At 42.1% G+C, this 25,478-nt stretch overlaps 1 protein-coding gene across 1 annotated transcript; it reads right to left on the bottom strand.

The window, feature by feature from the left end:
• Positions 1–8,599: 8,599 nt before the first annotated feature.
• On the bottom strand, positions 8,600–23,796 carry LOC145396287 (uncharacterized). Its single transcript, XM_080269688.1, has 3 exons — positions 23,735–23,796; positions 18,402–19,216; positions 8,600–8,898 (listed from the first exon to the last, which is right to left on the bottom strand). Exons 1-3 carry the CDS (start codon positions 23,794–23,796, stop codon positions 8,600–8,602), a joined length of 1,176 nt encoding a protein of 391 aa, XP_080125814.1.
• Between the last annotated feature and the right edge of the window lie 1,682 nt (positions 23,797–25,478).

The following is a 25,478-nucleotide window of genomic DNA, read 5'->3' as shown; positions in this document are numbered from 1 at the left end:
CTCGGGACGTGACGGGTTAAGAATGATGAGTGGGGGGTTGGGTGGGGTAAGTGTGTCGGGGAGGGTGGGTTGATGGGGTAGAGGCGGGTGGAGCTCGTTCCGTCCTCCTCTCCCGTCGCCTTCCCTAGGTATATAGGGGTAGGAAGGGGGCACCCCTGAACAGAAATTAATAATTGTGAGTGTTTGGCCATGTGGAGAGGATGGAGGGTGAGAGACTGACGAAGAGAGTGTATGTGAGCGAGGTGGAGGGGGGAAGAGGGAGGGGGAGGCTGAGAATGAGATGGAGGGATGGGGTGGAGAGGTATATGAGAGAGGGGGGTGTGAGTTGGGAGCAGGGCAGTGAAATGGCAGGGGACAAGGCGACGTGGAGGCGATTTGTTTGTGGCCACCCCAAACGGGATTGAGGCGTCTGGCAATAGATAGATAGAGTGTACTTTATAATTACATAGAGAGTAATGATTGAATATAAAAGGAAAAGAAATATTTGAAAATTAAGAAGGATGGTGTTACACCATAAGCCACATTACCGAGTCAGAATGTCTCAAAACTGTGATACCTCTTGAGATGGAATACTTATGAGCTTCTGCTCTCATGCGAAAAATTGTAAGAGGAAGTATAAAAACTATCGCAATACCGAGATATATAACAAATTCCCGTTCATAATTTTATTCCCCATCTCCGTAGACATATAATGCATGACAGCTACAAAAAATCCAGGCTGAAGGACCACTGAATCAACTGCATTACTGTCGTCTATTGGTTTTTACATTAGGAAAAGGGTTAAGAAATCATCAAGTTGTTTTCTTTATGTAATGGCAACAGCTTTATTAATAAATCAAACTATTATACTTAAGTGTTATTAAAAATCGCATAATTGAAGTGGAAAACACTAAATATGCAGCTTCCACCTGTGTGCTCTAAATTAGCTGGGATACACTCCCAGGTGTGTGAAAAGTTTAGAAAACATTCCTGAGGGTGAGAAAATTCCGTTTTGGATTTAAAAAAAAAAAAAAAAAGCCAGTAACAACTCCAAATGAGGTAATATTCAGGATTAAATCAATTTACAGTAAAAACGGTTTTCATTTGTTTTTTTTTTATACCAAATGACATGTAAAATTAACATTTAAAAAAGACATGTAAAAACTACCTAGAAAATTAGAGATAAAAGGGATATTATTTTTTTTTCTGTAAAATTCTGGTGTTGAAGTGGCATCTTAAGCCTCCTGATCAAATATAAAAAATGGAGTTTTTTCGCAGTATGATGGTTTGTGTGATGTCATTATCCTTATTACCAAGGTAAAGTCACACCGATAGGCAATAAATCTGTTATGCTAGTGTTTTTAAGGCGACTTCTCGTCGTAAAAACACTAACTACTGAAGCGGGGTCCTCTTTCTAGACCAGAAGTAAAGCACCAACAAAGGAACAGGACATAAAAACCAGGCAGTATACCTTAACACATCTATTACCGTAATTCTAACCGTAACAATACACGTAGAGTGATATTTGAGATACAGGGGAACAGAGACACAGAGTTAATATTCAGCACCACAAAATAGAGTTACACTTAACACACACTACAGTGTTCATACAGGGAGATCGTGAATTATCTATAGTATTGTTTATACGTCACTTTGAGGCAGGATATAAATAGAATTGTTCACATAGGGAATAAACAAGATTGGAAGTCTGTATGGGAAATATTACTATAAATGAGGTAGGGTGCGGATAGCGACACTCGACATTGTCACCTTGTCACGGAGACACTCACACTCAAGCTTTTGACTGGTCCGCACACCCTTACCTCAGGTGTTCACAGAAAACTCTCTAACTCTCTTACGTGGGGGGAGACTGGGATAATTACAACAAAGTTCATTCTCTGCCCTGCCAACACTGAGTTCTTGTGGGCTACTATCGACTACACTGTTCTTCACTTAGTCACTGTACACTGTTCTTTTTCCCGAGTTGTTCTTGACACAAGGGGGGGAAGGAGTCACTGTTTTCCTATATCTCCTGGGTAATGTTCACTGTAGGTCGCACTCGTAGGTTAGGTGCAGGGAGGCTCTCCCGTCTAGGGCCTCGACCTGGGAGGCGGCCCTCATGCTAGGGCCGCGTCGGTGGGGTGCAGGGAGGCCCTCTGGTCTGGGGGCCTCGACCTGATAGGTGGCCCTCGGGACTGGGACCAAACAGCCGGAGTAATCGGGCCTGTTGTCTTTGGCTCCGGGGAGTGACGGAGCCCGGATCGCCTTCGTCAGGAGTTGGAGAGTCTGGCCTGGGCGTCCTGGGACTGCAGGCACCAAGGGGGAGAGGTGCCGTCAGGGCTGGGCTGCGGCAGCGTCTCCTACAGGGCTCGGACAGGAACAAGGAACTCCCGGGCGTAGGCGGTAAGTCCGATATCGGGCCTTGCCACCACTCTAGCGTCTCCTCCGGGGCTATATTCCGGGGTGGCAATGAAGGGCTCCCACAAGGGAAGGAGGCTGGAGAAGGACTCACGTCACTTGTGTCCTCTCTAGTACGTCCTGAGGCCGGAGCCTTGGGTCGCCTTACCCTGGTACGTACTCTGGCTGTAGCCGTGGACTTGTCCGGCTTACGAGGAACACCTGCAGGGCGTACTCGGCCGTCCCTTCGCCGCATATCTGGACCGTCGGCGTGGTGTTGCTCCCATAGTAGGGGACAAGCCGGAGCGAGGGGCACAGAGGCCACTCTCTCTCCAATACGGACTGAAACTACCTTCAGGGGCTTCTCTATCCTGGTACGTGTCCCAGCCGGAGCCAAGTGCCTACCCGTTTTACTGAGAACACCTACAGGGCATACTAGGCCATCCCCTCGCCGCGTATATGGACCGTCGGCGTGGTGTTGCTCCCGTAATAGGGAAGGGCTACACGTACGGTAGCAGAGGCTCTTTACCCTGGTCCATACTCTGGCCATAGCTGGAAGCTGATCTGTCCAATCAGGAACAACTGATGGGCGTACTAGGCCGTCCCTTCCCCGCCGCCTATCTGGACCGTCGGCGTTTAGTTGCTCCTGAAGGGGAGAACAGCAAGAGAGGAATGCACTGGGGCAACTCTCTCTGGTGTACTAAGGCCGGAGGCTTGGGTCGCCTTACCCTTCGTACACTTTATAAGGCCGTAGCCTTGGGCCTCCTGCCCTTGGGCCTCCTGCCCTAGAGGGTGTAACAAAGCCGTCAATACGGTGTTACCTGGGACTGAAACTGGTTCAGTCCCACCCCTATTCTGACGACCATTGCTCCGCCCGCAATGTAGTCTCCTTTCCCTGATCACCTGGGGTTGAGACAATTGCGGGGAACAAGGGCCCAGGATCGTGATGTCCTGGTGACCCTCTTGAATGGGGTCACTAACCTCACAGTTGTGTCCTCCTGGGGTGGTGCGGTGGCGGCCCGGTGGTGGGGTGGGGGGTGGTGAGGTGGGAGGTCCGGCGGCGGGCACGGCGGGCATTTTAAAATCGTTTGCAAGAAAATTATTTAGGTACTGATAATCTGATATATAATATCCCAAATAAGTAAATATAGCCGTGCAGAGATATACAATTTATAAACATTACTTACTTCATCATATATGCAGTTTTATTGTTCATAATGGGTCTAAAGAAATCAGGGTGCGGGAACGTTGACTTGAACTGTTGTATGTCGAGTTGAGATTAACTAGATATTTCATTTCCAATGAGTCTATTGTCTTATATATATTTTTCGTATTTGTCATGACTTCAAGGATAAAATTTAGTGCCAACTGTGAACTACTTACAGATGACAGCATTCACTTTTGGGGTAATTTAAAATTGTTTTACAGGAGTGATGGCTATCAACTTATTATTGGTCCAAATCGCTAAACATGCATTATCTAGACATGAACTCAAAATTGATTGCAAAACACTGCCACTTATATCCAAAACTCATAAAACAACTGAGGGTGGAAAAAAAAAAAAAGTTTAAGAAACATATTATAGAAGAAATCCATTGAAATGTAAACAAAGCTTGCATCTGATGGTGTAAGAACAATAAGTTTGAAATGCTGTGGCTGTCACCGAAACAAACGAGAAACTTCAAATGAGAATTCTTTATTATCTGCAGCACAAGTACTTTAAAATTATATTATGACTCCTAACTGAATGTAAAAAAATATATATATATTTGCACATTATGAAGGATGGTGTTACACCATAAGCCACATTTCCGAAGTCTAAATGTGTCAAAACTGTGATACCTCTTGAGATGGAATACTTATAAGCTTTTGCTCTCACGTAAAAAATTGCAAAAGAAAGTATAAAAACTATCGCAATCCCGAGATATATAAGAAATTCCCTTTCACAACTTAATTCCCCATCTCCGTAGACGTAGAGTGCATGACAACTACAAAAAATCCAGGTTAAAGGACCACTGAATCACCTGCATTACTGTCGTCTAGAGATTGTTTTTTTACGTTAGGGAAAAAGTCATTTGTGACTTTTTTAACTTGTTTTGGAAACTTTAGGTTAGGAAATCGTCAAGTTGTTTTCTTAACGTAAACGCATCCTCTTTATTAATATTTCAAAACTATTAAACTTGAGTGTTACTAAAAATGGCAAAATTGAGGTGGAAAACACTGAATTTGCAGCTTCCACCTACGTGCTCTAAAGTAGCTGGGAAACACTGCCTTATGTCTAGTAAATTTAGAAAACATTCCTGAGGGTGAAAAAATTCTGTCTCGGAAAAAAAAAGTAACAAGAACAAATGATGTAATATGTAGGATTAAATCGACTTACAGTAAAAACGGCATTGATTTGGTGGTTTTTAAAATGCCCGCCGCCGGACCACCCACCCCACCACCGGGCCATCACCACCCTACCACCCCAGGAAGAGACAGCGGGGGGGCTAATGACCCAGGGCAAGAGGGTCACCCGCCCACTACTGACCTGTGCCCCTTTTCCCCGCAACTGCCCCGACACCAGGTGAACCAGGATCGGAAACAATCTCGCAGGCGGGACAACCATCGACAGGAGTGGGGTGGGACTGAACAAGATTCAGTCCCTAGTAACGTTTTGGCGACGGCCATCATTACCCCCCCCGCCTCAAGGGCAGGAGGCCTTTCAGTGTGCCACGAGGTGTCCCTACCTCCGCCACGTCTAGGGCAAGAGGCCCTTCAGTGAGCCACGAGGTGTCAATACCCTCCGACACAACTAGGGCAAGAGGCCCTTCAGTGCACCACGAGGCTCCAGCACTCTCCGCCACGTCTAGGGCAAGAAGCCCTTTAGTGTGCCACGAGGCGTCTGTGCCCTCCGCCACATCTAGGGCAAGAGGCCCTTCAGTGCGCCACGAGGTTCCAGTATCCTCCGCCACGTCTAAGGCAAGAAGCCCTTTGGTGCGCCACGAGGGGCCAGTACCCTCCGCCACGTCCAGGGCAGGAGGACCTACAGTGCGCCATGAGGGGCCAGTATCCTCCGCCACATCCAGGGCAGGAGGCCCTACAGTGCGCCACGAGGGGTCAATACCCTCCGCCACACCCAAGGCAAGAGGCCCTTTAGTGCGCCACGAGGTTCCAGTACCCTCCGCCACTCCAAGGGCAGGGGGCCCTAGTAGAAAGCGAAAAGTGGGTCCCAGGGTAAAGAAACCTGGAGCCACGGCTGTGACAGACCCAGGAGAGAGAGTCGCCTCTGTGCTTCCCTCCCTGTATGTAGGAGAGGACATGGCCTCCGTGTACACTCCACCTACTGCATTCCCCTGTGGGAACTGCTTGACACCACCCGGGAGAGTTGCCCCGAAGGTGTCACCAGAGTGGAGGCAAAGTCCGAGACCGGACCTGCCTCCCGCTCCTGGGAGATCTCTGTCTTCCTCAGGCACCAGCAGGAGACGAGGCTGCAGTCCAACCCTGACGGCACGTCCCCTGGTAGACAACCGCAGCCCCAGGACCCCCAGGCGAGCCCAGCAGACTACGGGCGAGGGTAACCCTGACCCCCTCACCCAGCGGAGCCACCGACGCCAGACCCACCTCCTCCAACTGTTTGGCCCCAGCCCCGAGGGCCACCTCTCAGGTCGAGGCCCCCAGACAGGCGGGCCTCCCTGCACCCCACCGACGAGACCCTGAGGTAAGGGTCTCCCTTCAGGTCGAGGCCCCCAGACAGGAGGGCCTCCCTGCAACTCACCGACGGACCGAACCCGGGCAGTGACTTCCCTGCGGGTAGTGTGTTGCCCGCCACAGGCAGAGTCCCCCTGAGGTCCTTCCCCTCGAACAGTGACAGAGTGAATTAACCCAGGAAACACGGGTAAATCAGTGACGCCCCTTAGACCTAAGTAAACTCGAGAAAGAGGAACAGTGAACAGTGACAGAGTGACAGTGTGTGATCCATATGAAACCAGTGGCTAATGTTATTTAATCCAACAGACTCACATGTCCCATAAAGTGAAAGTATTCAATAATAATAAGCAAAGTACTATCACCCTCCCAGAATAAAGGAACTTCCCGTAAGTGTGAATGACAATCAGGGTGCGCGGGAGAACCAAAAACCTGTGTAGAGTGTCGCCGCGACTAGTTAACCGAGTCGAGTGTCGTGATCCGCACCCTGACTTCATTATAGTAATATTCCTCCCCCAGACTCTTAATCTTGTGTATTCCCCTTGTTATTGTGAGTCTATATATTTTGGGTTTAAATGAAAGACAGTCGTCTACACTTATAGAACTAAAGACATTGGTATACGTGTATCATATCGTGTGTTGAGTACAGTTGTATCTTGTGTCATCCAAACCTAACTCTGTGTCCCTGTATCCTGTATCCCAAATATCACTGTATCATATTGTAACGGTTTTAGAATTAAGGCAATAGATGTGTTAAGGTATACTGCCTAGTTTTTATGTCCTGTTCCTTTGTTGGTGCTTTACTTCCGGTCCGGAAAGAGGACCCCACTCAGTTGCTAGTGTTTTTAGGACGAGGAGTCGACCTAAAAGCACTCAGCATAACAGTTTTTACACCAAAACATGGGTAAAATAGACATGTAAATTAGACATGTTAAAACTACTTGGAAAATTAGAGATAAAAGGGATATTATTTTGTTTCTTATAAAATTGGTTTTAAAGTGGCATTTTAAGTCTCCTGATCAAATAAAAAAAAATGGAGAATTTTGCCAGTATCAATGTTTGTGTGATATCATCCACATTTACCAAGTTAAAGTCAAACCAAAAGGCAATAAATAGTTTGCAAGAAAATTATTTAGGTACTTATTATCTGAAATGTAATATCATTCATTCATTCATTGCCAGACGCCATGTATCCCAAATGGGGTGGCCAAGGGCTTAGAGTTAATTGTTTTACAGGGAGGGGCACTAATCCTCCACCAACCTCACTTGACACGTAGGGAGAACGTTATGCCAACAGCATCAGGTGTTCCCAGGCAGTCACCCATCCAAGTATTAACCAGACCCAACGTTGCTTAACTTCGCTGATCGGACGGGAAGCGGTGTACTCAATGATCAGAAATAAGTAAATACATAGCCGCACTGAGATATACAATTTAAAAACATTACTTATTTCCTCATTCGCAGTTTTACTCTTCATAATCGGTCTCATAAAATCAGGGTGCGGGAACGTTGACTTGAACTGTCTGTCGAGTTGAGATAATCTGGATATTTAAGTTTCGATAAGTCTTTTGTCTTATATAGTTATTTTTATCATATTTGCCATGACTTCAAGGATAAAGTTTAGTGCCACTGTGAACTACTTACTAATATATATATCCATGTGACAATGGCTTAACCACAGGCTGGATAGCACTGTCATGTGGCTCAACCACAGGCTGGATAGCACCATCATGTTGCTTAACCACAGGCTGGATAGCACCATCATGTGGCTTAACCACAGGCTGGATAGCACCATCATGTGGCTTAACCACAGGCTGGATAGCACCATCATGTTGCTTAACCACAGGCTGGATAGCACCATCATGTGGCTTAACCACAGGCTGGATAGCACCATCATGTGGCTTAACCACAGGCTGGATGGCACCATCATGTTGCTTAACCACAGGCTGGATAGCACCATCATGTGGCTTAACCACAGGCTGGATAGCACCATCATGTGGTTTAACCCCTTCAGGTCACAAATAGGTCCAGCCTGAGAAACTACATTTTTTACCATAAAATCAAGGTTTGTAAATTTAGAAAAAAATACAATATTCATGCATAAGGAACTACTACTCATCTGTCTACAAAATATTAGGGCTCTACTTACCATACAAGAGCCACAATGACGATGCGAAGCTGCATAGCAAGTGATGCGTGGTGTCCCAAGTCACTGCATTTCTCTATACAAAATGACAGAGAAACACTCCTACTAGCCTAAAATCATAAAGCTGTGTTTATTTCTTCCCAACTGGATTGTCTAATACCCAGGAAATGAGTAAATGTTGAGAAATACTGATAACATTCACCAGCTGCCTGCCACAGTTTTGAGTGGCAGGCAAATGGGTGCGCCACAACCGTGGCCGGGAGACCTGTAGTGATACAGCCACGATCGTGGCCAGGAGACTCATACTGATAAAGCCACAACCGTGGCCAGGAGACCTGTAGTGATACAGCCACGATCGTGGCCAGGAGACCCATATTGATACAGCCATGATTATGGCCAGTAGACCTGTACTGATACAGCCACGATCATGGCTTTAGACCCATACTGATATAGCCACGATCGTGGCCAGGAGATCCATTCCGATATAGCCACGATCGTGGCCAGGAGATCCATGCCGATACAGCCACGATCATGGCCAGGAGACCTGAAAGGGTTAAACATGGTGTGGATAACATTGTCTCGTGGCTTAACCACAGGGTGAATACCACTGTCTCGTTTTTGCCATGCTTGGCCACTGCTACCCTGGGATGGTTTTCTAGGCTTCTCTCCATCTCCTCGCCTGTGAACACCTGAGGGATGTCCTTGGGTGGGTATGGATGCAGGAACATTGCTTCAGCCCTGTGATGGACTAACAGTTTTTGGCATCTCCCAGATCTTTACAACAGTGACCCTTCCAACCTTTGTTGGGTCAACCCTAACTCTGAGCCACCGATCCCAGTCTTCAGATTAGTAGCCCATCCTTTTACCAGGATTTCTTTTACCCAGTTGAGGGCAGACATATCGGTACCATCCGAAGACACAGATGGTTGACCCATCCCACTCCATCCTTGGATTACCATCCCTGTCCTGAGGACTGACATCCTCTCCTTGGATGAGGCCCAAGTAATCAGGGACAAATTAATTTTGGGGGGGATTGTAGCGAGACCACCAGCTGTAGGCTAAACCAGATACTGGGGCTCCTACCCAGGGAAGGGGCACACATCATGAGGTCTTGTGTGATGCCAGTCACTGTAATTTTATCATTTATCAATGCATTTGATTTTTTTTTTTTCAATCGTGTGGGCCTTGGCTGTGAGGTATTCAGCCTAGTGATTAATCTACCCCTGAAAGTAACTTCTTGATTGGGCATAATTAATTGACACCAGGCCACTGTGAAGGACTGTCCTGTCTTAACACAGCCACTGTCTTTTAAATCACAGTCTGAATCCTTGTCTGTGATGCCATCCCATTGTGAATGACTGTCCCATCATAATATGGGCACAGCACATCTTGTGTCATAATAGATCACACTCTGAAAACCTATTGGTAGCATCATTCATCATCCAAATCTTATGTTGCCCCATGAGGAGCATAGAAGCCTGGGGCTAGGCAAGTTGGTCCTGACATTTAAGAGTGACCAGCCTCAATTATCCCCATTGGATATAAACCTACACAGGCTTAATCCAACTGGAACATCTTCACTACCCACTAACTACCAAGGGCCATAATTTGTTATATGGTTACCACCCAGCATACTAAATGGTTTCCTGGTGTTGAGGAAACCATTTGGCTTGTCACTCAGTGTAGAGTCACGCACAGGAAGAGGAAAGAATGAAGGAAAGAAAGACAGAGGAGGAAGTGTACAAGCACCCATAGGCAGAAGGAAGAGGAACAAATGAAGGAAAGACAGAAGAGGAAGGAAGGAGCAGATGAAAGGGCATACACGCAAAGCAGCACTATATCCAGTGAGTGGATGGTGAGTGCCCCCACCTAGCACCAATTGGTGGCATCCAGCCATCATAAACAGGCCTGTAATTTCAACAATTTTGGGGGGAGCTAGACAAAATGTATATACCTGAGTACTACAAACTCAAAGTTTGCACACCATCCAATATTTTTCAGTTTGATTCTACCTAAAAGTTTATTCTTAATACGACATGTATGTTTAGTGATGGAGTTGGGTGTTTAAATAAAAGGTTTCACTTTCTGCAAACCTGAACTTTCAGCTCAAACTGTGACTAACTTTAATAATTTGGTCATTTTATATTTTTATTGCATCCTTATCAAGACTGTTCCTACACGCCTGTAGAAATGTACTGCCCTGCCTTTTTCTTCTTGAAAATAATAATCAAAATCTAATACTACTATGATTTAATTTATGATCAATTTCGACCAAATTTGGAAATATTCGATCAAACACGCATGACATTGTTTAAATTTTTGACAGAACTACGCAAAGTTTTTCCTTCTTTTTTTTTTCAAGTTCAACTTTATAAGCCCGGCTTTGTTTTCTTTCATATTAAAGGCCACTCATCTTCCATAACATACCATACATTGGCCCCCCCCCCCAACACACACAAAACACAGAAACAAATTACAAATACAAAAGAGATAAACACACAGGCCAGAAGGCAGCAGAGAGCTATCGACAATGCTTGGCAAATGACAACAACAGCATTGCCACTCAAAGTAAACTTTGAAATACATCATAACACTACCACCATGGGTCTCAAATAGTTGTGCCAACAAGATTTATGACAGTATTCGACATATAGCATCACATTTTACTTACAAACTGATCAATTTCATGAGCTGTGATTGAACCCTCAATCGTAGTTGAAATTCTAACAATACAGTGTACAGAAAACATCGGGGGGAGGGATATAGCCTCGCTAGCCCCCCCAGAAATTACAGCCCAGATAAATGATCATCACATCCTAAATAAAAAACAACATAGTTATACTTTCAATTCCTCTTCCTTCTGCCTATGGGTGACTCTACACTGAGTGACAAGCCAAATGGTTTCTTGTACACCAGGAAATCATTTACTACACTGGGTGGTAACCATATAACCAAATTATGACATCTGGTGGTATAGTGAGTAATTAAGTTGCTCCAATCATATTGAGCCAGTGCAGGTTTATATCCAAGGGGTGGTTTGAGTTTATTGCTCACATAATGCCACTCAGGGATGAGTAAGGCTGCTCACTCTCATCTTAAATGTCAGGACCAATTTGCCTAGTCCTGGGCCCCTACACCCCTCATGGGACAACACTGGATTAGATGATGAATGAATGAATGAATATACTTTCAACAGATTCCCGCATCTTTTTCTTTCACAGCCATCAAAACTTTATCATATCTTACCCGTCTGCCAAGTTCCATCATACCCTCTGATTATATACCTTCAGCTCTGCTGTCGGTCCCTGCTGCGGATGTCACTGATTGCATTGCACAGTTGACCCTTGTGCGGTGTGGTGCGGTGAGGATCTGTCCGTTCTCCCTTTTGGGGCTAAGATGCGAATGAATGTGTTTGAATGGATGAGTAAATGGGGAGTGTGTCGTCCTGTCTCGGCTACCTCCCTTTCCTTGGGGGAAGCAGCCTAGGTATATAGATAGATAGAGATACTATCATACATTTAGCTGGATGTAAGGTGTTCCTATTACACTGCACATCTCCTAGTGCATGGTAATTTCGGTGAAAAAATACACTGTCAGTGAAAAATGTGCACTGCAAACACAATGTACTAATGCTGTTAACCCGCCGCATCCCAGCAGATTTTTCACCAATGACCTCCCCCACTACAGGCAGATTTTCAAATTTTTTTTTGGCTAAAACCTCCACTTTTTATGAGAAAGATCGAAAATTCAAAGAGAGAGAGAGCTAACCTAAGCTTAGAAATGCCTGGTACAGGTGACCCAACCCTCACCTGGTACTGTGTTCTATCGAGCCTGGCTCCAAAGATGTTTTCTATGGGAGGGATAGCTGCTCCAAACCACTCAGAATAGGTAGATATTTATTTATTTGGTATGAATTTTTATGTAGTAAAAGAGTATATTGGTTTTCACACAATAATATACACGATATAAGCATTGTTTCACTCAACAAACACATCAACATACCGCACCTTTTTTGGCGACATTAGCTACTCATCACTTCTGCACATTTCTTCCTCTAATGCCACGTAAACTTTATCCTCCACATTGTCATCGATTGGGGAATCACTCTTGCCTTGAATTTTGTACAGTGGCGCAACATGTCTTTACTGGCCAGGTCACTGGCAACAGGTGAGTTGCTGAGACAATGGCTTGCAGAGCAGAAGGTCACGTGGGGTAAGGCACTGTCCTCACCTGGCCTTGGGTAGAGGAAGGTGTCCTGCGTATACGTACCAAAAATCACGCACATAATTTGAAAAATGTGCAAATGACAGATCTTGCAATTGCAGCGAATTTATAAACGTCAATGGGAGTCACAGTGACAAAACGTATGGGCGCATATGAACGTCAATGGGACACGGAGGGTTGAGGGTGGCATCTCTTACTTGATTTTTGCCCTGCATTTTTCATGACATACTTGACATCAGTGATCTAAGCACCCAGCTAGTGCTCTTCCTTGCAATGAAAGTACTCCCCCCATGACAAAAATAGAGGAAAACTTGAGGCAAAAACACTGTAAAAATTGTGTTCCATTAGCCCTGTCCCAGTAAAGTGAAAACAAAGACTACTCTCACTACAAGGTGGAGCACTTGCTATGCGCTTAGACATCATTATCCCATAATAAAATGTCATACAATAAGGTAAGCTGCTGCCCATAAAGAACAACAATAAATATATGTACAATATTTTTGTGTACAGATGTTGTGTAGGATATAGTGCACCTTGCTGCCCAGTTTATTGTGTACTAAATGAATGCCCTGTACTGCTGTACAACCATCACAGTGAACAGCCCTCTTGATATAACGAACTAATTGGTACCAGACCCTTGATGTTAAAGCCAAACACAATGCTGTTCAGTAATTTCCTGGGCAATGTGGCTTTTACCAAACAAAGATGGTTAGATATACAGCATTGATCGGCCATATACTCATACACAATAACATACAGGTAGGTCTAAATGGTTCTTTTTCTCAATAAATGCTCTATTTACTAACAGACGTGTTTAATCTTACCTTTCTGGGAGTAACTGCACTGCAAACAAGAACTGCAAATAGGCTTTACATAAATTATATGTTAATTCTTACCTTTCAGGAAGTAATTGCACTGCAAATAAAGACTGCAAGTAGGCCTTGGATAAATCTATGAACATTTGTCATTCAGTATTTACAGGGAAAATGTGGGTAAAGAAAACTCACACTGTAAATTACCTGTTACATTACAGTAAATACTGCATATCAGAGAAGGGCAAAGCAAACAGTACAGAACACCTGCATGTACATTAAACATAAACTGCATTCCACCCCTGGCACAGATAGTCATTGATAACCACCACAATCCTGCCCTATATTGTACACTGCCTATACACTGCTGTACATTTGTTGTTCAGTATTTACAGGGAAAGTGTGGGTAAACTCACTGTACATTAACTGTTACATTACAGTAAATACTGTATTAAATAATTGAGTATGTAATGCAGGAAAAATTTAGACTCACCAGTGTAATGATCAAAATTAGTCAGAATTTTAGAGATTATGCGAAACTGGGTAGCGTGATCTTCTTTGAGAGTTTTAGGGGTTTTGGGTAATAGGGTAGTGTGATCTTATTTGATTATATAAAACAGGGTAGCATGATCTTATTTGAGAATTTTAGGAATTATGGGAAATGGGGTAGTGTAATCTGATATGAAAGTGCGTGAGCAGAATAGATATTAGTACTCTTTGCAGGCCACTCAATCTCGTCTGTACCACTCCTTAGAGGATGGCAAAATTGAAACTCGAAATGACCTAACCTAAGATTTACTAAACATTAAGAATTGTTGACAGATTTCTCTTCAAACTGTGAATGAACATAAGCAAACAAAATATAATTAGGGTCTGTAACTCCAGAAATATGAATCTTTACGACCTACATTAATATTCAAAGAATACTGATCATCATCATCATCATCCAAGCCTACATTGCCCCATGAGGAGCGTAGGAACCTGGGGACAGGCAGTTGGTCCCGACATTTAAGATGAGAGTGACCAGCCTCACTCATCCCCGAGTGGCATTACATGAGCAATCAACCCCAACCACCCCTTGGATATAAACCTTCATTGGCTCAATTCGATTGGAGCACAATAATTACCCACTAAACCACCAGGTGCCAAAATTTGGTTATATGGTTACCACCCAGCATAGTAAATGGTTTCCTGGTGCACAGGCAACCATTTGGCTTGTCACTCAGTGTAGTCACCCACAGGCTGAAGGAAGTGGAAAGAATGAAGGAAAGACAGAAGAGGGAGTGTAAAGTCACCCGTAGGCAGAAGAACAAGGAAAGAATGAAGGAAAGAAAGAAGAGAATGGAAGGAAAGAAGGATGGAGAGAAAAGGGCAGACACCTGAGAGCAGCACTACATCAAGTGAGTGGATGGTGAGCGCCCCCACCTACCACAAAGAATACATCTGGATATATTAATCCCGTGGTCTCAGTTGAACTCTTTGGGAAGAAACCTATAGATTACCACCAAAGATATTCTTGTAAGACTAAATAGATACAACTCAAGAATCATATACAACTGAATACAGTATTCAAATGGACAGTAATCAAATGGACCAGCCAATAAGCACTCTGATTGGATGAACTAAGAAAAAAGGGAGGGTGTGTGATTTAGTGTTAGAGGTTAGGCAGTGGCCTGAACGCATGATCTGTGAATGATGAAGAGAGAAGCAGTGATCTCTTTATTCAGTACAAGTGGGATCAGGGGAAATATCACCAATTTAACTCACATGTATGAGAACTTATTACTTGAGGGAGAAAGGGGGGGGGGGATGAAAGTTCGGCACTAACTAGCGAACGATGAAGAGAGGAGCGGCAATCTCATTGATTGGCGAGGCTCCCTACCGTATATACTACATCATCACAGTATTCGGGAATCAGCTAAAACTTCAACTTAATACCTTGTTATAGTATTGACTCTTCTAAGATCTCCAAAGAATATGAAACATACATTTGCACTCCACATACAAAGATAAGTGACTTATGATGTTTAAAATTTTTTGTATCAGGCATAAAGGAACTTTAATCACAATGAAGCCAAGTCAATTAGGAATCCGAACAATTTTATTACCATGCAAGGTTCATGCGCCTACATGACTAAACACAACTCCAATAACATGAATTTCGCGCTTCAATAATGACTATCATCAACAATCTTATTTCAGACAACTCTCAATCCACTACTGCATAGTTCAAAAGGGGAGCACTATTAACAATGACATATAAATCTCTAGATCAAAATATGAAGAAAGGCATTAACGACTATTAATCCCTAATAAAATTTCCGCGGTTACACGTCTTTGTTAATACCAGCTGCTTCATATGTAATAAAAGTTAATCATATTTACACCAATACTCAACTTAATACTATCAATAACAGAATCATGTTCATATTATGATTATCAACTAAGATTAAACTTAAATTTAGGACTTAACAGCTAAATTATGATCGTATGAACTATATACCTAAGCTTAAAATTACACTTACAAGACTTACACTAACATACTATACTTAAAATTATGGCACTACAAGTATAGCAATGCAAAGAGTACAGAACAGCTGCATGTACATTAAACATGTGTTTGATGCACATACACAGTGTGCATGTGTGTGTGTGGGGGGGGGAACCACACTGGTGGGTGTTTCCTGCATGTCCATTCTACTACCAAACAAAGTTTGTAAAAAGAACATAATGTTCGGCCAACTCAAGGTGGTTGTTAAAACTGAAATTCATTGAGTGTTTGTTATATCGAGGGTTTACTGTATCTATATTTTCACATTATCACTCATGGTTAATAATGTCTTGGCTCAGTAGATCGTATGACACGCTGTATGAGGGGTGGCCTGCCACAAATACCAATAGTAGCTAAAGGGGCACTGCACACCAAAGGACTTTTTTTTTTTTTCTACAACCCACTTTTTAAAATTTTCTATTACACTGGCAATCCAGCCTAGGAGATACTCCATGTCTTCTCCCTCACTTGTTAGTGATGGGAGCCATGCATGGTTAAAGCCTGATTTCTTCTACAGCTTTACCACATTTATCATAAATATATAATTGTTTTCACACCTGAATGCCAAGTGAATAAGAATTTTTTCTTCACAGTTTTCCAGTCATCACCTTTCAATTTTTTTCACTCCTGAACTGATACTGGAGAGATCTTATAATAAAACAATTTACCCTATTCATCACACTTGAATTTCTTCACTCCTTAACCCCCACAAAGCGGGCATGTTTACCGATGTTTTGCGTGTGCCGCGGGGTTATTCGGGCTCCGACAGACTCTCAAAAAATATTTGCCAAAAATCAGTTATTAATCCTAGAATATTAAAATTACATATGCTTATGGCACATACCTTCAGCTTTCTCCTGGAATGTTTGTTGAGCCATCGTCAGTTACCGTAGGACTTGTGGAGACCTCTGAAGTTGGGTAACGAAGTCTCCACTTTACACTTCCCAACAACCCATAATATGATTACCACAGCCAGATATTAACACTATAAACACTACTCTATGATTTTCAAGTAGTTTGGGATCCATACTCCAAAAAAAAACCCACTGTGAAAGCAATGAAAATTATGAGCGCGTCTGACCGCCGCACTTGCGCTAGTTCGCTCTTGGTACTCTGTCATTTATTATTCATAAAACCCCTCACACTTTATATTTCTATTACTATATAACACTTATATATATCTACAGTCTTTATCCATAAGTTTCCTTCAGTAGTATTAGTTTATTGTCACTGCAGGGATTCAATTTCTTTCAGTAAAATACGTAGTATTCACTTTCTCGTCCTGTATACTAGCATTGAGAGTGAATGTCACTTTCATCTTCACTCTCATAACTCATAGTATTCAGACATGCTAGAGTGAAACTTTCACTTTCATTACTCCTAGGGTATATACTCGTATTCTTATAATACTACTCATTTACATTTCTATTTACGTTCTCTATTTTATTTACGTTATTTACATTTCTATTTTATTTACACTGTGTTATGCACTGTCACTTGATGTAACTTATAAAACTATTTTCCATTGTTCACGTATATTTACATTCATTACTTTCACTTGCTGTTTACACATTATTTACAATTCCACTTGCACTGTTTTACTCAATAGAAAGATCGTAGTCACTCTTTTATCAATTGTCAGCCCTTTACCTCTTTCCACACGAGGTTTAGTAGGGGGTAAAGGTCACAGGGCCCTTTGCATGGGGGTGAAAAAGGCCCTGAAGTCAGCAAGAGGAACAGGCGTACCTCCTCTTCGGAAGATGAGAGAGAACTGATAAGGGAGGGCCAGCCCGGGTAGAGGCCTACTTAGGGGATATTCAGTACTACCAACATAGCTCTTGAAACAGCTATGTATTTCACTGAAATGATTGGCAGGAAATCTAGACAATACATTATAAATTAGGTAGTTCCAGGTGAATGTAAATATCACTTAGGCTTCTCCCTTCTCTCCTTATATGTATATTTATTATGAAAATAGATTATACGGCATATTTCAAGGGGAAAAAAACAGCGAAAATTAGCGAACGAGTGCACGTGAGGTGTTGTCAGGTGATAATTAGCCAATTCCAGGTGTATGGCACTCTCACTTACCTTATTTCTTTCTTGTATATATTATTTGGTATAAGAATAGGGCATAGGGCTTATTTCAATGGATGAAATCAGTGAAAAATTCCAGAGAAGATTCACTTAGCGTAGCACGGCCGGGCAGGCGAGAGGAGAGGGTAATGGAGGGGGGGTAGGGAGGGGAGTCAAGAACGGGGAGAAATGGCTAAATTGTCAACAATGGATGGGAGTACAGATGAGATTAGGAGTGCTGACTAGTGTTGGACATTGGCAGTACTGATAGATGACACAAGCCCCCACTTGGAAGCCTGGGTGAATTCAAAATAACACAGAATCACAAAAGCAACACCCCGCGGTATGATCCCTTGCTCCCAAGCGTCACGAAAGTGACGCCCCGCGGTTAAGGGGTTAATGGATAAACCAGTGTCGGATGACATCAACTGAGTCAACCGTTTACCACATTAAGCACACTAGACACTCTTCCCTCTACAATGATTTGATATGTGTCTGGTGAGATGACTTTTCTGAATAAACTGCTTACCACATTCATGACACTTAAAATTCTTCACTTCTGAATGAATTAATAGGTGATGACAGAGATTACTCTTCTGTGCAAATAGTTTACCACATTGATCACACTGGAAAGTCTTCACTCCTGAGTGGATTAACAGGTGTTTGGTGAGATCACGCTTCTTTGCAAATCGTTTACCACATTCATCACACTTGAAATTCTTCACTCCTGAATGAATTAACAGGTGTAGAGTGAGGCCATCTTTCTGTGCAAATAGTTTACCACATTCATCACACTTGAAATTCGTCACTCCTGAGTGGATTAACAAGTGTCTGGTGAGATCACGCTTCTTTGCAAATTGTTTACCACATTCAACACACTTGAAATTCTTCACTCCTGAATGAATTAACAGGTGTTGAGTGAGATTAAACTTCCGTGCAAATAGTTTACCACATTCATCACACTTGAAATTCTTCACTCCTGAATGAATTAATAGGTGTTTGGTGAGATTACCTTTCCGTGCAAATCGTTTACCACATTCATCACACTTGAAATTCTTCACTCCTGAATGACTGAACTGGTGTCTGGTGAGATCACCCTTCTGTGCAAATCGTTTACCACATTCATCACACTTGAAATTCTTCACTCCTGAATGACTGAACTGGTGTCTGGTGAGATCACCCTTCTTTGCAAATCGTTTACCACATTCATCACACTTGAAATTCTTCTCTCCTGAATGAATTAATAGGTGTTTGGTGAGAACACCTTTCTTTGCAAATCGTTTACCACATTCATCACACTTGAAATTCTTCACTCCTGAATGAACAACTGCATGTTGGATAAGCCTGCTTTTAAAAGGAAATGCTTTACCACACTCTAAACAACTGAGATGCTTAACTTCAGCTGAGGACACTGTGTCCAAGACAGTCTCATTGTCACTGAGAAACACTTTGTCACCCACCTCACACTCTGACTGTACATCTGTTTCTTCCTTTACAACCTCCAATATTTTGTCACTCACCTCATACTCTGACCATACATCTGGTTCTTCCTTTACCACCTCCAATATTTTGTCACCCACCTCACACTCTGACTCTACATTTGGATCTTCCTTTACCACCTCCATTATTTTGTCACCCACCTCACACTCTGACTGTACACCTGGTTCTTCCTTCACCACCTCCAATAGTCTGTCACAAGCCTTACACTCTAGCTTTACATCTGGTTCTTCCTTTACCACCTCCATTATATCATTCCTTCCATCTTTCTCAACTTCCATTATACTTCAGTTACTCTGCAATGGTGTTAATCTTACTCTCTACCACCAATATGATGACTTACCTTTACTGTACCAATGCGCCGTCATAAGATGCTCTCATTACAATGAACAATAACTGTCAATAATTCATCACTATTACTGGATAATAATTGGAATTACACAAAAAAAGGATAAAATTTTAACACAAACTATAATTCCTTCAACTCTTTGGCGGCGACCTATCATTTCTTGATCATTCCCCTTGTTGTGGCTTAATTCTCTAAAAAATTAATGTGCTATATATAACTTTGTGATTACTTTTCCACTGGGAAATGACTGAAGTTCTCATTTTTGTGTGTGTGTGATAATGGTAAAAAATGCACCTTTCTCTACAAAAAATAATTTTCTAAGAAAAAAAATATGCAAAAATAATTTTTACTACTGTGTAATTTTGCAATAATTATGAGATTATTTATGTCAAGCATGGTTTTTCACTTGTATATCTGCATTAGATACATGTACACTGCTTGCTGGCACATAAAGAGAAATCAAAACTAACCATATTTGTTTGAGAACATTGTAATTTTCTGAGGAAAAAATGAAAAAATAATTAATTTGTGCTATTCTCCAATTTTGCAATAATGACAAGATATTTACTTCAAGCAAGGTTTTTCACTTGTATATATACTGCACACTAGACACATGTATAATGTTTGTTGGCACATAAAAGAAATCAAAACTTACTGTATTTATACAAAAACAACAGATGAGTGGATGGAAATGTGTTTTTTTCGGCTGTGGACCGTGGTTGCCTGACGTGTCACGAAGAATAATTAGTAGGGTGACCACAGTCACCTAACACGGCCAAAGGATTAAATATTGCTAACACATGCAAATGCTTCTGAACCATAACTTTAAACAGACAGGCCATCACTGCTGAGTCATGCTGTTAATTCAGGCTGATATTACCACTGTCTCCCTTATTTCAATAACTGTTACCTATTGTCTCTGCAGCAACAGATGCTGCAACGGATACCACACCAGGTATATCATCCAAGATCAGCTCCTATGTGGGAAAAGACAAATCTTCCACAGAACACTACATGGATAATAACCCATAAGTTGTTGGCTATGCTAACACAAGATGTGCCCTCAGTCCTGTTTTGTATTATTATCCATTACTCAGGCAACACACTGATGACGACTGTGTTTCCAACTGCTTTACTGCTCTGACTCCAGCTGTGAACCTGCAACAACAGCTGCCATTAGACCAGTATCTCCATCAACTTAATAACACTGCCCAGTGAACCCTAGTTTTGCATGGACCTCATTTATACTATCTACAAAAAAATTAAATCAGATTCATTTTCATGGTTATTCAATTTGCACTGCAATAAAAGACATATGGAAATGTATATAAAAATAGCTACAGAAAAAATGCTGTGTCTTTGGCTTATTAAGGACTTGTTTGCAAATCTCTGTGTACAACATGAACTGTTAAAAACAAAATATACAATTTTATTTAACATTTAATATCACTTTATTGTGATATTCATGATTAATACATCTTTAACCCTTAAACTGTGATGGTCCTTCCATGAGTAATCATCAAGTAACTGCTACATTACTTCTGGAATGTATTCTGAGTTTCCTCCCACCTCATTATTGTGCATCGGAGACATGGATAACAGCAATGGTGGCAGTTTGACAGTATGCCACACTATACTGGAATCACTCCTGTATTGAAGGTAACAGAAAACTTTTTAACCCCTTAACCGCGGGCTTGTTTTGCTTTGACTTGCGGCTCCCGCGGGCATATTCGCGCTCCGACAGACTCTCTAAAAATATTTGCCAAAAATCAGTTATTAGTCCTAGAATATTAAAATCACATATGCTTATGGCACATACCTTCAGCTTTCTCCTGGGGTGTTTGTTGAGCCTTCGTCGAGTACCGTAGGACTTGTGGAGACCTCTGAAGTTGGGTAACGAAGTCTCCACTTTACACTTCCCGACAACCCGTAATATGATTACCACAGCCTGATATTATCACTAGAAACACTATTCTATGATTCTCAAATAGTTTGGAATCCATACTCCAAAAAAAAAAAAAAAAAAAAAAAAAAAAAAAACAGTGAAAGCAATGAAAATTACGAGGGCATACGACCTTCCCACTTGACATTGTTCGCCACTGGTGTTCTATCATTTATTATTCATAAAAACACTCACAGTTTATATTATTATTACTATATAACACTTATATATATCTACAGTCTTTATCCATAAGTTTCCTTCAGTAATAGTAGTTTATTGTCACTGTAGGCATTGAATTCTCTTTCAGTAAAATATGTAGCATTCACTTTCTCGTCCTGTATACTAGCGTTGAGAGTGAATGTCACTTTCACCTTCACTCTCATAACTCATAGTATTCATACATGCTAGAGTGAAACTTTCACTTTCATTACTCCTAGTATATATACTCGTATTCTTATAATACTACTCATTTACATTTCTATTTACATTCTCTATTTTATTTACATTATTTACATTTCTATTTTATTTACACCGTGTTAGGAACTGTCACTTGCAGTAACTTATAAAACTATTTTCCACTGTTCACTTATATTTACATTCATTGCTTTCACTTGCTGTTTACACATTACACATTATTTACAATTCCACTTGCACTGTTTTACTCACCAGAAAGATCATAGTCACTCTCTATCAATTGTCAGCCCTTTACCTCTTTCCACACGAGGTTTAGTAGGGGGAAGAGGTCACAGGGCCCTTTGCATGGGGCTAAAAGGCGGTGGAAGTTAGCACGCGTGAATCCAACGTACTTTCACCTTGAAAGACAACAGTAAACTGATACTGGTGGACCAGGGTGGCCTACCTAGGGAGAAAGCATTACTGCCAATGTCAGCCTCGTGAGTGCTGCTAATATATAGCTATGAAATGATTGGCAGGAAATCTAGACAATACATTATAAATTAGGTAGTTCCAGGTGAATGTAAATATCACTTAGGCTTCTCCCTTCCCTCCTTAAATATATTTTTATTATGAGAATAGATTATACAGCATATTTCAAGGGGAAATAAACAGCGAAAATTAGCGAACGAGTGCACGTGAGGTGTTGTCAGGTGATAATTCGCCAATTCCAGGTGTATGGCACTCTCACTTACCTTATTTCTTTCTTGTATATATTATTTGGTATAAGAATAGGGCATAGGGCTTATTTCAATGGATGAAATCAGTGGAAAATTCCAGGGAAAATTTACTTAGTGTAGAATACAGTGTGGTGGCCTGCAATAATTAGGTAGTTCCAGGTGAATGTAAATATCACTTAGGCTTCTCCCTTCCTTTCTTATATATATTTTTATTACGAGAATAGATTATACGGCATATTTCAAGGGGAAATAAACAGCAAAAATTAGCGAATGAGTGCACGTGAGGTGTTGTCAGGTGATAATTAGCCAATTCCAGGTGTATGGCACTCTCACTTACCTTATTTCTTTTTGTATATATTATCTGGTATAAGAATAGGGAATAGGGCTTATTTCAATGGATGAAATCAGTGGAAAATTCCAGGGAAGATTTACATAGCGTAGCACGGCCGGGCAGGCGAGAGGAGAGGGTAATGGAGGGGAGGTAGGGAGGGGAGTCAAGAACGGGGAGAAATGGCTAAATTGTCAACAAAGGATGGGAGTACAGATGAGATTAGGAGTGCTGACTAGTGTTGGACACTGGGAGTACTGACAGATGATACAAGCCACCACTTGAAAACCCGGGCGAATTCAAAATAACACAGAATCACAAAAGCGACGCCCCACGGTATGATCCCTTGCTCCCAAGCGTCACGAAATTGACGCCCCGCGGTTAAGGGGTTAAAGAGCCGAAAAGGGACCTTTGGGAAAATTTATGATTCACTTTTTCCCAATACCAAAAAGGGGGATTCTTAAGCTTCTTTTGTGCAGATTCCATTTGCACAATGCACAGTATAACTTGGTAATACATTGGCCATGCAAAACAATGGTTTACAATACAACACTTTATAAAGGCAGAGCCAGAAACATCAACATGAAGATCTGAGTCTTGGCACAATCATTACCTTTTATCTGGGGTCTGCAGAGTCCATATCAGCTCCTCTGATGAACTGACTGCAAGCTGCATTGTGCATGTCCAGTTGCTCTCTCACCACACACCTGAATCACAGATCACTACATTACATACACAACAGTAGACTATCTAGTGGACAAGTACTTAATGTTACATTAATGCAACTATGTAATACATTTTTAAGTCATTGGTCTGGAATCAACAGATTAATATGTACTTCCTGAGGAAATACAGAAACCAGTAAAGCTTAAATGTAAAGTATTTCTAAAAAGATACATACAGCAATTGTAATTACATAATTTGAACAATGACTGAAGGTATGAGGTGGTGGCAACCATCATCCACTGACTTGATGTATGGTAGTACTGAACTTCTCCCTTTACCCTTCTCATTTTATTGCTGTGTGTGCCTTCCTCTCATCTTACCTCTCCCTTCCCTTTTTGTTATTTTTTATGACTCTCCTTTCCATATCAGGTGGCCCTATGCTCAGTGAAAAGCCTCATAGTTTCCTATAACCCAGGAAACCATTACAACTCTGGTCGGCAACAACATAGCCAAACTATAGGGTGAAGTAGAGTCTAGTATGGTGCCCCTATTAACTGGGTGGAGAGATGTAAATGTGGCATTCATTCAGGAACCAAACCACACTATTCCCCGCACCTTGCTTGGGTTAGGCACTGTCAGCCACAAAGGAACATCAGGTCATTGCATGGGACAACCCTGTAGTGTTGCTTACCTGTAGCTGATGGGTCTGCTTGGCCAGACAGTCTGGGGATGATCAGCAACAAAAAACAACCACTGACTGGATCACACATTTGGCAAGTCCTATGTGGTGAATATGGGTGCCAAGTTACACCGCCTAGTGCCACCTCTGCACCACTAAACAACAGGTGGCTATTGATTGCTCTTACATTTGTTTGCTAATGTAAACTGGATGCTTCCAATACCAGCCTAGTGCTGTTACACTGACTTATTCTACGTTCTGTCACTGCCAAAACCCTCTAGAATCACAGGACTGACATTCTACATTCTGTCACCACCAAATCCCTTTAGAATTATAGGATGTTAAAAAATGGCAACTACACTGGATTAAAGGTCATACGAGATGCTATCCAAAATTTTCAGGACAGTGAATGCCTAAACGGATTGTAACAGCACGATGTGCCTCTACATAGCAGTACTATCATGCATTGTGAGTCAATGTGTCACGCGGCGAGGAGCTAGGTAGATGTGGGGATTTGTGACATTCATTTGTTTGCTCTTGTGCATGTATTGTCAGGTGATTTTCGAGATAGATATAAAAAAGGAACAGTGAATTTGCATCAAATTTTCTGCAAATCTCAGGAAAAATGCAAAATAGACCCTGACAATGATTCAACAAGTGTTTGATGAGCAATCTCTTGGTCGGACACAGGTGTTTCAGTGGCAGGCATGGTTCAAGGCCGGTCGAACATCAGTTGACGATGACAATCACACAAGAAGACCCTCAACTGGCACAACACCTCAGCATGTCACAAAAATTCAGCAGCTAATCCATGAGGATCGACGTCGGAGCACTGACGATATTGGTGAGGAGGTGGGAATGCGTTTTGTGTCATGTCAGAGGATTCTCACTGAAGAATTGGGCAAGTGTTGCATCACAGCCAAATTTGTCCCAAGCTCCTGACGGCTGACCACATGCAGCAACGCGTTGATGTCTGAACTGAGCCTCTTGGACTCACCTCAGAAGATGAAAC

The sequence above is a fragment of the Coenobita brevimanus genome, chromosome 36, assembly GCF_032717465.1.
Source record: "Coenobita brevimanus isolate Jiangsu-jjx chromosome 36, ASM3271746v2, whole genome shotgun sequence".
NCBI lineage: Eukaryota > Metazoa > Arthropoda > Malacostraca > Decapoda > Coenobitidae > Coenobita > Coenobita brevimanus.
The sequence above is the reverse complement of the archived record's forward strand: the minus strand, read 5'-3'. Positions and strand labels throughout refer to the sequence as shown.